Raw genomic sequence first — 14,978 nt, 5'->3', positions numbered from 1 at the left:
CGCCAATGTTTTGTACACTTACGTGAAATTTATGAAAAATAAATTATTAAAAACAAAAATGTCAACGATATGCAATATGTTTTTATGAAATTGTATTTTTCCTATATTGCAATATATTTGCGTGTAATTCTCGACAAAAAATTTTATTCAAATTTATCAATTTGTTCAAGTTTCTAATACATGCACCTTATTTATATTAATATTTAAGGTAACGTGATATTTTTAAAAAAGTATTTTTAATTTCGAAGTATCTAAATTTTTTAAATATTGCGAAAAATGGTTGAAATAAGGGAAGTTAGTATAGGACAATAGGTGGTTGAAAAACTCGTTTATATGAATATGTCTTATTAAAATTTTCTAACAAAAAATTAATTACAAAGGGAAAAGTATTTATAGTAAAAATATTTGACGGAAGAATGCTTTGATTAAAAAACGAACGAATAAAAAAGAGTTAAAAGAAATGATGGAAATTGAATGAGTAAGGAAATGCATGAGAAGCACCGTGAATGTAGTGTCAGTGGTCGTTTTAACTCGAGGACGACAGTAGCGCCGTAAGATAGTCGTGTTTACAGATTCGTCAGTGAGTTCTACAACGTCACGTCAAAAAGTGCAACAAATTTCTACCACCATTTACTATGTAAAGGTGCGTTTTCCGATAAAGGTTTAATACAATAATTGGTGATAATAGCAAGTTTCTGTGTGTCACTATACGTTTTTAAAAAATCGGCATTTTCTTGTAAAGAAAATTTAAGAGATTTTCTTTAATACGGCAATGCTAATCGTTAGGATGGCCGCCATTTTGTCCGGAGGTGGCCCGGTTGAGTGAACGGGGCGAAAATAGTTGCTCCCTGGACACCGAGAATTGTTGAAATTGCATAGGTACCGGTTACGTGGGATCTTTTCACTTATCTCTAACTATCAAAAGAAATCTGACGCTCTTGGGAGAAGTGTGCGTATATGAAAAATCGAGATATCTTTTCCGTCGCCGCTCGACATTACTTCTTTGTAAGCACGCCGTATACGTATTTCGCGTAACTCCAAGCTAATTTAGTGACGATCGTTTGCAAAATTCTTTGATCGATGATGCTTTTTCATCAACAAAAAGTAGACCGGGTTAATTATTTTCTGATTCTAATTTTTGACGGTTGACAGTTCGGTACGTTTGACGATACACCCGAGAAATAAAAAGAGGTGGCGAGAGAAAGAGATCGAGAGGAGAAAGAAAGAGATAGAGAAATAATTCGCGACATGACATCGTACCTTTCATGAATTGCGAAATTCCAAAGGAATACAGACCCTTGGACATAATTGTTAGTTTCGTTATTGGTTTCGTGCAATCGAGTGATTATTATCGTTTATAATGAATAATTGGAATTTGTTGGCTGAAACCTTAACAAGATCATGCTGTCATGCGATTTATAAAATGTATGAAACGTTGTTCGTTATCTATATTTTTTCTACAGTCTTCATTAAATTTCTTCTCTGTTACTCGACTGTGAAACATTGACGGTACCGGTGTCCCTCAAGACGATCTCGAATTACACAGTTCTTGTCTTACAGATTTTTCGTCCATTCTAATTTTTCAATTGCCTCATTTTTTGAAGGTTTCAAATGTTTTCGATTTTTATAATTTTTGATCGTTCTCATTTGTTGCAAAACCAGTATTTGTATAGCATTAAGTTATCAATAAAAATAGGTATGTTAATAATGAATAGGATAATGAAGGAATGAATATTTGATGAATATAAAGCTATTGTAAAACTTCTATTAATGTAAGGAGTTTACAAGGTTCGGTAATATCCATTGCTCTAGTGTTAGTTTTTTAATTATTTTTTTAGTATTATACTTACTTAAAAGATTATACTTTAAAATAACTAATTTTGCTTGCATCAGTTGCAAAGTTGGTGTTATAAAATTTTTATAATTTTATTTCAGATAATGTAGGTATAGTTTATTCAAACAAGGCCTTTAGGGTATAATTATATTTAATGTCAGTGAATGAGTTGGATGGTTGTTATTGGTGGTACGATTATTGGACCAAGAGGTATTGAGACAATTGGAATATAGCAAAGAGCATACAAAATGACGATTGCCACAAGAGGCCAAGGAGTAGGCATAGACCCTCCTGACAGCCAGCAAAGTACACAGGTATATAAATTATACATATATATCAGCTAATGAGATATTAATTATTTAATAAAACTATATTTGAGTTATGTTTAAGATACATGTAAAATAAGTTTTGTTTATTGAAATTTATTGTCATGTTTTATATAGAAATGTCATAATTTAATAATCCTAATTTAGTGTATGTTTATTGAAGTTTATATTAATTTGTCATTATTATACTTTGATTATACTATGCTGTTGGGTTAATATTAAGTATATAATAGATGCACAGTTTACCGGGTCCGCAACAATTAGCAGACACATTGTCAGGACTTCAACTCACAGAGAATGTGGTACAAACAGAATGCACCAATGATACCTTAACTTCAATAGAAGATAGTAATCAGCTCCATGGTGAGCCTGATTTCCCTGTTGCAAAACTCAATATGCTTCATGAAAAAATATCTAGTCCACGATGGGTTGTACCAGTTCTTCCTGAACAAGAGTTAGAGTGTCTGTTACAAGCCAGTATCGATCTTTGTAAAAAAGGTTATATATAATAAGCAATTTTGAAATTTTTAATTAAGTGATATTAATTTTGAATATAAATTTGTGTATTTAGAGATAACAATAAATGTAATTTTACTTAGGAATTGATGTACAAAGTGAAGCGTGTCAGCGTTTTTTTCGAGAAGGACTCACTATTTCTTTTACCAAAATATTGACTGATGATGCAGTAAGTAGTTGGAAAATGAACATTCAAAATTGTATCAATGCAAACTGTATGAGATTGGTGGATCTATGTATTCTGAAACTAGATGAGGACTGGTTTCCTCTTCTTGACTTGCTGGCAATGGTTTTTAATCCTAGTAATAAGTAAGTTATATTTTTTCTCTGTCTATCAAAAGATATTTTTCTTAAGTATATGAATTATATCATATTAATTTTTTTAATTTTGTTTTAGATTTCATACGTTTAATGCTGCAAAGGTTTCAGAATCTGTTCCTCCAGGCAGTGATATTCCGGACGAACATCTTTACGCGCGACCGCCTGATTCAAGAAGTCCTCGTGGTTGGCTAGTGGATCTCATAAATAGGTTTATATATTATGCTAATAATTTTTTTCACAATTTTCTATTTTATGCATGGAATATTTAATTCTCTCTTTTACAGGTTTGGAAGTCTTAACGGCTTTGAAATTTTGCTCTCTAGATTTCAGAGTGGCCGAAATTTAACAGTACCAGTTATTTATGCTTTGATCAGACCTTTTGGTTTATGTTACGAACTACTTACTGTTCATACAATAATTAAGTATCTTATGCCTATTGTGGTAAGCATCCTTTGTAAAGTATTAAACAATGTAATTATATTTGAATTTATATTTGTAATATATTTTTATCTTTGTAGCAAATGGTGCCTGCAATTTTAAATAATTTAACTGATGAAGAATTAAAGAAAGAAGCAAAAAATGAAGCAAAAAATGATTCAATATCAACCATAATCAAAGCCGCCAAATGTTTGGTATCACGAGTACCACACCAAGAGGAGATGATTAAAAATTTAGGAATTCTGAGACTGAAGATGATATTGAGACTCTTACAAATATCTTCATTTAATGGAAAAATGAATGCTTTAAATGAAGTAAATAAAGTGATTGCCACAGTTAGTTTTTACCAACATCGAAATGCGATTGTTGAAGACGAAGAATGGCTTACCGCAGAATGCATGGCTGTAAGTTTAATTAAAATGTGTCTATATTTGCATATTATGTGCTTTACTGTTAAATATCGGTATATAATGTTATTTGTTTATATAGAAATGGATAAAGGAAAATGGAGTATTAGAAATCGTTTTAAGTGATTCGTTACATCAGCCTCAATATGTTGAAAAGTTGGAAAAGATTTTACGCTTTATTATAAAAGAACGAGCATTAACTTTAGAAGATTTAGATGCTGTTTGGGCAGCACAAGCTGAAAAGCATGAAGCAATTGTGAAAAATGTTCATGATTTGTTAGCCAAACTTGCTTGGGATTTTAGTCCCGAACAACTTGATCACTTATTCGAATGTTTTCAGGTATTCACTATTGTAAAATTATAATAATTTTGATTTCACTGTTTATTATATCTTAATTAAAATCCTTTTTATTCTAGATGAGTTGGAAAACTGCTAATAAAAAACAAGGAGAAAAATTGTTAGAATTAATTCGAAGATTAGCAGAAGATGATAAAGATGGAGTAATGGCACATAAGGTACTAAAACTTGGTATTATTGTGAATATAAACTATCATATATTAATGATATAAACTTAAATTGAATTCTATTTTTTGTTAATATTAGGTATTAACTCTTTTTTGGAATTTGGCTCATTCGGACGAGGTACCTACTGAAATAATGGATCAAGCATTAAATGCTCACATAAAAATTCTTGATTATTCATGTTCACAAGAAAGGGATGCTCAAAAAACAATTTGGCTAGACAAATGTGTAGAAGAATTAAAGAGTGGTGATAAGTGGGCTCTTCCTGCATTGAAACAAATTCGGGAAATATGTTGTCTCTATGAACCAAACCCTAATATGGCATGTCATGGTCAACGAAATCATCATTACAGGTACATTTATTCAAACTGTGACACAGATGATAACAATTAATGCAAAGTAATTTATAATCACTATTACTTATTTATTGTTTCCTATTATATTTTATTGCATAGACAAGATGTTATAGAACGTCTTCAAACAGAACATTCTGCAGTAATTCTTGTGACAAACAGTTTAACAAACTATATGGATAAAATGCGACAGTTGGTTAAAGAAAATCCAGACATTGACGCAAATACTTATATGCACGATGGTCGCTATAATCATATTATGCAAGTACAGGAAAGGCTTAATTTTCTCCGTTTCTTATTAAAGGTAATGTTTATATTTATTTATTTTGTAATAGAGTTTTATTTAAAAATTTTATAATTTTGGTATTTTTGTAGGATGGTCAACTGTGGTTGTGTGCAGATCAAGCTGAACAAATTTGGCAATGTTTAGCAGAGCAAGGAGTATTTGTGTCCGATCGAGAAGCGTGTTTCAAGTGGTTTTCAAAATTAATGGGAGATGAACCAGATATTGATCCAGCAATAAATAAAGGCTTTTTCCAAAATAATATATTACAATTAGATCCAACATTACTTACAGAAAGCGGTATCAAATGTTATGAAAGATTTTTCAAAGCTGTCAATTCTAAAGAAGGAAAATTAAAATTGAAGAGAAGAATGTTTCTTATGGATGATGTTGACCTAATTGGTACAGATTATTTGTGGCGTGTAAGTGAAATTTAATATAATGATTGTTGTGATAATAATACTTTGTATAACCACATGTTCTGTACTTTTGTTTATTCAGGTTGTGACCAACAGTCCTGAAGAAATTGCAAATCGTGCTATAGAATTATTAAAAGAAGTAAATACTAACTTAGGACCACGACTTCGATCATCGGTTTTGGCATTTCACGTGACGTATATAGGAGAATGTATGGACAGATTAAAAGCACATTACGATACTGTATCTGTGTTAAGTAAAGTATACCTTGAAGGAAAAGAAGAACGTGAGCAACAAATGTCGAATAAAATTAAAATAGAAGCTATGAAAATGTGTCGTGTTATGAAAGTGTTACAGGAATATATAAATGAGTGTGATACAGCATATCCAGTAGAAAGGAAAATATTACCATTACACAGGTATTGATATTCGTAGTTATTATATAAAAATTATGAACTTCCTAATGTAAAAAAAAAAGTTTCATTTTATTTGATTACAGAGCAGTTCGTGGGAAGCATCTATCACTTATTATTCGTTTTCCAAATCCTGGTCGTAATGCAGATGATGTAGAAATATTTACACATAGCAACGACACTTTGGGATCATTAAGACGACAGATATTACGCAGAATTAAAGCAAATGGATCAAACGTAAAACTTGATTTATTCCTTAATGGTGAAGCTTTGGAATCAATAGATGACAGAAAACTACTCTCCCAAACTCCATTGAGGGATAAAATGGTATACATTATTTATTTTTCTTTAAAACACAACAATGGCGGATTTACTTAAAAAGTTAAATATTTTTCGTATAGTTATTGTCTGCAAAACTAAGTCAAGTAAATAGTAACTTGCCAAGTTCGCCGGATAGTAGTTCAGATAGCTCTACAAGTTCTCCACATCATCTATATGACAGGACAGATGTACAAGCAGAAAATAGTTTACCCGGCATGGTATGTCTATTTGTAATGATAAATAAAACAAGAAACTGTTACACAATTCGTTATAAGTTTAATATTAATCGTAAATATTTGTTTCATAAATAAAAAATTTAAGATTCTCATACTTCTTTTTCTTGCAGGTCATATCACAAAGATCGCAATATGCTACATTCTTCTTTCAGTTGGCAGATCTTGGATGTAGTCTTCAACACGCGCAATTGCGTGATGGTGCAAGAAACCTCTTACAACTGGTGCCACCAGATACTTTAACTGTATCACGATTACAGTCGTTATTTGGTCACTGTGAAGACGACGATAATTTAGATAATGCTCTTTGTAATGAACAAAATACTACAGTAGATTCTTTATTTTTTACTGCAAGTTCTAGCCAAGTTTTATACAATTTAGAGGTAAAGTTTTTGTAACATTTGCTTGTTTTTTATTACATTTATTACATATTTTTATTATAAATAATTCATATCGGACTATTTATATTTCAGGTTTTATATAGTTTATTAATGCCAGTTTTAGATCCAATGTCAGAAAGAGCATTTGACTTTCAGTGTAATTTCATACAGAGTGGCGAAGCTGGTGTTATTCTTGAAATGTTAACTAAAAATAAATTTTTACCAAATGCAGACGAAACTACGAAACGAGCAGCGTATTTAACGGTGTTAAAATTATGTAAACTCCTATTAACAACAGTGGGTAATGTGATGGCCTATGTAATGGATGAAGTACCGCAATTTGGAATTGCGGAAAATCATGATAATCATGTTCACAACAATCGAGGTCGAGTAGCGGTTTTGAAACAAGCCTTACAAAGTGTACCTAATCAAAATACTGAATATATGTTGAGAAGTGTAGCAACGAATTTGGCGCAACATTTAGCGCTTCGGATGTTGTGTAGGGCAGCGGAATCTGATAAATGTCGGCAGCTTTTTATGCAAGCTCTTTCCTGGGAGCTACCAGATATAGCTACTATTCGTGCCATAATTAGGCTAGCATGGGCGGCATCCACAGGTAATTTAAACAATATAAATGCATCTGCTGAGATGCTTCATACACTTCATGAAATAAATGAAAAGGAAACGTCAAATAATCCTGACAATAATGACGTGTTAGTATGTAAAGAAGCATTGGAAGTTTTGACAATCGCTTTGGTGTTAAATCCAACAGCGTTAGAATCATTATCAAGAGACAAAATGTGGCATACGTTTCTAATAGATCTTGTGCTCTTGAGTACATCAAGAGTAGTTAGAGTGGCTGCAGCTGAACAGTTTTTTCTCATATCAACGTGGTACAGTAGTGATCATCAACCGCTACTTTTAGCAATAACGCTACTTTTTACTGTTTTAAACACCACAGTTATGGAACATGCAAAACAGAGTCATGAGTACTTTCAGCTTCTATGTAGACTGTTAAATTTTGCACACATGTCTGGATGTCCTCTTTTAACAGCTGAAACATTATTGAACATCGAAATAGCATGGTTGAAAAAAGTACGAGATAATGTTAAAGAAACTGGAGAAAGTCAAGTTGATGAAGCTGTTCTTGAAGGTCACCTTGGACTTACAAAAGAATTATTAGCTTTTTTGCCTCCGAGTAAGAAATATGAACTTGGCTCTGATGAAAAACATGGCGCAAATTTGATTAAAGAATTGGTCGAAGATTTTGTATTTCCTGCATCGTGTCTTATGTTGCAACTTCGGAGCATTGGAGAGCTAACTGCTTCGCAAGCGAGCCCAGTATGTACAACTCCTCAATCAACTAGCGCGGCATTTGATTTACTTGTAGGTCTTTGTGTTGGCTGTGTACCTAACATGAAACTTCTAGTCACAATGCTCACTGATATGTTCTACTCTGAGAGAGATGAACCGCTAGTAGAATGGGATTATCTACCACCAGTTGGTCTTAGGCCATTGAAAGGCTTTGTAGGTCTAAAAAACGCGGGTGCAACTTGTTATATGAATTCAGTATTACAACAGTTGTACATGGTTGAAAGTATAAGAGTTGGACTTTTGGCGGCGGAAGGTGCAGCAACAGATTTGAATGAAGATTTTTCTGGAGAAGAAAGAATTGAAGGAGAACAAACGATAGAAACAAACGATAATGATACAAATGAAGAAAAATGCGGAGCAGATGAATCCCGAAAAGAATATAATATTGGTATTTTAAAACAAGTTCAGGCAATTTTTGGTCATTTAGCATATAGTAAATTACAATATTATATTCCCAGAGGACTTTGGAAACACTTTAAGTAAGTATTCACATTCAAAATATTTTTATATTCGTAATTAACAAGATGTAGTTAGGAAAATGTTTATCGGTATTCTTATTAATATTTTCAGACTTCAAGGTGAGCCTGTAAATCTTAGAGAACAACAAGATGCAGTAGAATTTTTTATGAGCTTGGTGGAAAGTTTAGATGAGGCATTGAAAGCCTTAGGACATGAACAGATAATGAGCAAGATTCTTGGTGGTTCATACAGTGACCAGAAAATCTGCAAAGGTTGCCCTCATAGGTACCTTTTTAATTCTTAAATTTTGTTTTTTTCGGTAAACTGTAATACCGCATTACATTATCTTCAGATATTCCAAGGAGGAGCCGTTTAGTTTGATAAGTGTGGATATCAGAAATCACAGTAATTTACTAGATTCTCTTGAACAGTACGTAAAAGGAGAATTATTAGAAGGTGCAGACGCTTATCATTGCGACAAATGTAATAGAAAGGTATATATTCAAAACATTTGAAAAGTATTTATACAATTCATGCTTTTTATTACTTACTTAAATGACAAACATTTTTTAGGTCGTGACGGTAAAACGATTATGTGTAAAGAAGTTACCACCTGTTTTAGCGATACAGTTAAAAAGATTTGAATATGATTATGACAGGGTTTGCGCAATAAAATTTAATGATTATTTTGAATTTCCAAGAGATTTGGACATGGAACCTTATACTGTTTCCGGACTCGCTAAATTGGAGGGAGAAGTGATAGACTGTGATTATGAAGAAGCAGTGAAAGGAACTTGTACTAAATATCAGTTAACTGGGATTGTAGTACATAGTGGTCAGGCTAGCGGTGGTCATTATTATTCGTATATTTTACATAGGTACTGAAGTATTTGTGTATGCTTGCAACATTAATACTTATATGCTGTTATTAATATACCTCGATTTTATTATTATATTATTTATTTATTAGGCAAAATGATGGTGTTGCTAAGTGGTATAAATTCGATGATGGTGATGTTACGGAATGTAAAATGGAGGAGGAAGAAGAAATGAAGTCTCAGTGTTTTGGGGGTGATTACTTGGGAGAAATATTTGATCATATGCTTAAAAGAATGAGTTACCGTAAACAAAAACGATGGTGGAATGCCTATATGTTATTTTATACCAGATTAGATGTAGAGGAAAATTCTCTAATGAAGAGTGTTAATGAATTATCATTGTGTAAGTATTATTTATCATGTAATTCATGTTTTTTGTAAAGTTGTACTTACTATAAAAATATTGTAACTTTTAGATACGAAATTAGGTGTTATGAAAATGCCTCCAGCTATTGAATATAGCGTCAGAAAACAGAATATCAAGTTCATGCATAATCGTAACCAGTTTAGCGCAGAATATTTTCAATTTATTAAAAAACTTGTATCTTGTAATCCCCACAACATCAATAGACAGAATATGAATGAAAAACTCGTAAGTTGGTTTAATGAATAATTTTTTTAATTTGTATTCCAAATATTTGTTGTAATTTTTATTGTAAATTATGATTGTAAATTATGATTGTAGAGCCCGGAGCAGGAAGAACTTGCAATGTTATCTGTACAGTTAGCATCGAGATTCCTGTTTTATACAGGTTTTCATACGAAGAAAACTCTACGTGGTAACGCAACGGATTGGTATGATATTGTGTGTCATCATTTACGCAGTAGTAAATCAGTGCGATCTTGGTTTGCTCATAATGCCCTATTTAATCATCCACATAGGTACCGCATTTTCTTGTGTATACATGTACGTGTATAGAAAACATCACTAGTTAACAAAAATGAACTGTTTTTAGATTTTGCGAGTATCTTTTGAGCTGTCCCAGTACAGAAGTTCGAACAGCTTTCCTTAAAATTTTGGTATTCCTTGCACATATTTCCCTTCTGGATGGCCCATGTGTGCCTCCTAGTTTAAACGCACCAAGTAAGTTTTTCAATTACATTTATTATTTATTACAGATTTATAGCTTTCTAATTAAAAGCGTTTTGGAACTTTATTTTTTCCACAAATATACAATAAATATGAATTAATAAAAGTAAAATAATTTGTTGATAGAAGTGAAACATCTGTTGACAAATCTTTTGCATATTTTCAGCCATACTTTTGGATCCAACAGCAACGCTTAGTGATCATTTATTACACGCAGTTCTTTCTTTACTTCATCGTGAAATCTCAGATCACGGGCGTCACTTACCACATTATTTCTCTTTGTTTCACACATATGCATCACTTGGTGTCGCTGAGAAAGTCCAATTGCTTAAGGTAATTTTGTTACTTAAATATACTTAGTGATTTAAATTGTGTCATTTATAATTATTTTTTATTGCAGTTAAATGTCCCAGTTACATTTATGTTGGTTGCGATTGATGAAGGACCCGGCCCCACGATAAAATATCAATATCCTGAATTAACTAAATTACATCAAGTAGTTAGTATGTTGATACGTTGTTGCGACGTGTCATCGAAAGCACACTCGAGCCTTGCACAGTCAGGAGTAGCACCTTTGCCAAATCCGTATGGTGATCCTGCATGTCAAAATGAATATTTGATGCCCATTCAGCCACAAGCAGCAGATATTCTCTTTCTTAGAAACAGGTAAGACTTACTCTGAATAAAATTTCAGGAATAAGTAGGTAAAGTATGGTGAAATATGAAATGTTAGCATAAATTGAAATATTTGTTTTGTAGTTACATGAAAAAATTGATCGAAGATACAGATGTTAATGTTACTGAAGATACAGTAAAATTACTACAATATTGTTGTTGGGAAAATCCACATGTATCACGAAGCGTTCTCAGTGAATTATTATGGCAGATTGGATTTTCTTTTGCGCATGAAATAAAACATCACACCGACCTATTACTTGCCATACTTCTTATGGAGGATTCATGGCAAACACATCGTGTTCATAATGCTCTCAAAGGTACAAATGTTGCAGGTGCAAATCTTTAATTTGAGAGATATTCAAATTTGAGTTCGTAAAATATAATTATTATTAGGTGTACCAGATGAAAGAGAAGGATTATTCGAGATAATACAAAGAAGTAAACATCATTACCAAAAAAGAAGTTATCAGTGCATTAAATGCATGGTGCAGCTTTTCAGCAAGTGTAGACCTGCACACCAACTCTTACATCACAGTTCAGAATTGAAGGGAAAGTGGATACATGCTACTGAATGGCTTCACGAAGAACTCGATAAAGTATTGAATAATAATAATAATAATAATAATAATAATAATAATAATAATAATAATAACAACAACAACAACAATAACAATAAATAATAACAACTGATACTAACGTTATAAAAAAAGTTAAATGTGCTAATCAACATAAATTTTGTTTCCAGAGACCATACGCTTCTGCGGCACCATATACTCATGCTTATAGCAATTGGTCTCCACCAGCTCAATCCAATGATTCTGCGAATAGTTATGTTTTGGAGCGTAGTAATAGTGCAAAAAAGACATTGGAAAGGGCATGCGAACTATGTCCGGATGAGGAGCAGGAAGTAGAAGATGTAAGCGAGGATTGCATAGAGGAAACAGAGAAGTATCAACCACAAAACAGAGATGTATTACGACCGAGACGTGGTTTAGTGTGGGGATGTACAGGGTAAGACTTCATCAAAATAATTGTATTTAATTTTATTTATTGTTATAAATATAATTCTTATTTAAAGTATGAATTGCTGTTTCTTCTTTTCAGTTATCCTGACGTCACTGTAATACAACAAATGCAAGAGGAACAACAATCTCAGCCAAGACCATCTCCGGTTCATATTTGGTCCCAATCCCAAGTCATACTCACGCCACCAGCTCATCAGTTACATAGTCCACAGAACTGTGAGTCATCACAAAATACCAGCCAGGATCCATAATGAACGCTACATATTGACGTTCTACCAAGTTGCTGCCTCGGTGAAACCGTTTCAAAATATGTAGACATTACTGCACCAGCAGCTTGGTGCCGAACGATAGAGGCACCTGTACAGATATAACTCGCAGATTTGTTCTCTTTTGCTGGTATTCACGAACTTGCATTTGCATCCTGGCAGTTTTACTGTGGGCAGTTACTTTTATGAATGATACGATGTGGTATAGCTATCTGCACTATTGAGAAAAAAGAACGATGTGAGAAACAGCAGGCGATTACTAAATAAGAACAGAATTTCTACGTATTGATTGAGGCAACGAATTCTCATCGTGATTTTTTCCTACTCTTAACGTTTGTGCATTCTTCGTTTTTTGCATCTATATAATCATTTCAGCTTTTAAATTTTGAGAAAAGGACGTTTTAATAGGAAGAAATCTTTCGAAGAGAGATTAATAGAAAGAAGAACAAAGAAACGATTTAGACAAGAATTATACTTGCCTCGATTAATGCATGTGAATTCAAGTGTAGGAATATGATAAGATTGTATAAATGTATAGCAAATAGTGTTATGGAATCCCGTCTCTGCCGAATAGAAAACAAAGATATAAAAAAAGAACGTAACTTTCCGTATGTCTATGTAAATTTGTTATTAATAAAAAGATAAAAAATGAAACTTTGTAACGACCGAGGGATAAGGCTAAAAAAACAGTAGTTTCCAATTTGATTGAAAAGAGCAGAGTTACAAATCAAGAAAAAAATTACGTATGTATCAATACTTCAATATTTTAGTCTTTCAAGACAAAGTAAACGAAAATTTCCTTGTACTTAATCTCGAGCATCAAAAAAAAGAAAAAAAGAAAAAAAGGAAAAAAAAAGAAACGAAAAATGAAGAAAGGAAAGTCACTTCTCCAATGCAGCCATTTGTGCTGTATGAGAATATAGACATACACCAATGATGCCTCCCATTGTGCTTTCTTTCAGTTCACCCAAATTTGAGAAAGAGTTGTGCCTTCGATATCGTGCGACTCCATTTGTATTCTTAGGTAGTTGTTTAAGAATCGAGTTGTTGCTTTAAATTTGATTGCTTGTATTTTGTCTGTTATGGTTTTTGGCTGTTTATGAGAAACTATGGGATATAATTTGATGGAATTACGTGCGAGATTCAAGTACGCAGTACAGTTAACCATTTAAAAATTATACGAATAAGAAACGACAGCTATGACGGGATATTTCTAATTTAAATAATAACGATGGATATAAAAGACGCGGCAGAATGAAAGGGTCAGTTTGTGTTTAATATGAGGAGTTGCAGTGCCGCGAAAAAGAAAATAAGCCTTGTTCGAAGTCCAAATTTTTACAAAACAAGAAAAAAATAAAAAAAGGAATTGAAGAAAGCGTGACGGTAGTGACATAAAAGGGTATGAAACAATTATAATAACACTAATTTGTATCGTTCTAAGGTACGATCCATCGTTGAGAAAAAGAGTTGTGGTCTTTTCGCAGTATTGTAAAGCAATTCTTAATTTTGAATCGATAAGAAAGAAGAGATATTAGGTGTATTGCTCGTATACTGTTCGACATTTTATTGGGCATACGCGTATGAACGAGGAAACATGAGAATAATAGTAACTGCGATTCATAACATATGAACTGGCCATAGCTCTGACTTATTAAATAACATGTGTTATATAGATATTATATAAATAATACTAAAGAGGAGAAAAGTGAAAATAAAGTCACGTGTAATGAGGATATAAGCGAACCGTGTGTATACATAGGAATTCGTGCGATGAGAAAATCAACGACTATGTCAAGACACCAGGAAATAACGACATATTGATTACTGTTCGTATTTATCAAATATCCACGTTAAACAGTGTACCAAATTATATAATAGCTACTATCGGTTAAAATAATAATAATAATGGTACCTAATCTTACTCAGATATGTACATATGCAACTGCTTTTTATATGTGATAAAAATTATTATATTCCTATTATACATTGAGGTTAGTACGCTATTGTAAATCCTGGTTTTTTGTACACAGACTGTATGCTAAGTTCATTTTTTTGTTAACGGAGAGAATGTAGTCTATAATTATTTAATATTTAATTGTATCGCTAAAAAAAAAAAAAAAATAAGCGTAACACGTCTTGTATGATATACATAACTTGATTACTTTCAACAATCAATATCAGATTTAAGTGGTCGAACCTCGAAGTTTGTGTCATGATATAATACTACTATAGTGTCATTTCTTTTTCTTTCTTTCTTTCATATTTTGTTCTCTTCTTTTTTTTTCTTTCGAACGAGCGATGATAGAGGTAGAAGAGTGGACACGAAATGTAACACAACTGGGCACATGATTCTAATTCACGATTTAACTATTGTCCGTAACCTATCGAGCGATTCTATCGAACTATCGAACATTCATATTACTACGAATTCTATGCAAAAGTG

General features: G+C 32.4%; 1 protein-coding gene across 3 annotated transcripts; it reads left to right on the top strand.

The window, feature by feature from the left end:
* The first annotated feature begins 580 nt into the window (after window positions 1-580).
* Window positions 581-14,578, top strand: faf (ubiquitin carboxyl-terminal hydrolase-like faf). Of its 3 annotated transcripts, none has more exons than XM_017898220.1 (30): window positions 581-643; window positions 1,936-2,148; window positions 2,394-2,658; window positions 2,760-2,985; window positions 3,074-3,205; window positions 3,282-3,438; window positions 3,516-3,839; window positions 3,925-4,182; window positions 4,260-4,358; window positions 4,447-4,718; window positions 4,821-5,022; window positions 5,094-5,423; window positions 5,503-5,837; window positions 5,918-6,158; window positions 6,233-6,370; window positions 6,499-6,768; window positions 6,859-8,618; window positions 8,710-8,883; window positions 8,951-9,092; window positions 9,172-9,476; window positions 9,569-9,819; window positions 9,893-10,068; window positions 10,162-10,358; window positions 10,433-10,560; window positions 10,733-10,899; window positions 10,967-11,232; window positions 11,326-11,561; window positions 11,647-11,840; window positions 11,990-12,255; window positions 12,349-14,578. In XM_017898220.1, exons 2-30 carry the CDS (start codon window positions 2,083-2,085, stop codon window positions 12,518-12,520), a joined length of 7,749 nt encoding a protein of 2,582 aa, XP_017753709.1. In that variant the 5' UTR covers window positions 581-643; window positions 1,936-2,082; the 3' UTR covers window positions 12,521-14,578. The 3 variants fall into 3 exon arrangements, with proteins under 3 accessions (XP_017753709.1, XP_017753707.1, XP_017753708.1); XM_017898218.1 differs by having other exon boundaries at window positions 11,638-11,840; XM_017898219.1 differs by lacking the exon at window positions 581-643 and adding an exon at window positions 799-1,005 and having other exon boundaries at window positions 11,638-11,840.
* The last annotated feature ends 400 nt before the right edge of the window (window positions 14,579-14,978 follow it).

This window comes from Eufriesea mexicana, unplaced genomic scaffold (genome assembly GCF_001483705.2).
Source record: "Eufriesea mexicana isolate 0111107269 unplaced genomic scaffold, ASM148370v2 scaffold588, whole genome shotgun sequence".
In the NCBI taxonomy this organism is placed as follows: domain Eukaryota; kingdom Metazoa; phylum Arthropoda; class Insecta; order Hymenoptera; family Apidae; genus Eufriesea; species Eufriesea mexicana.
The sequence above is the reverse complement of the archived record's forward strand: the minus strand, read 5'-3'. Positions and strand labels throughout refer to the sequence as shown.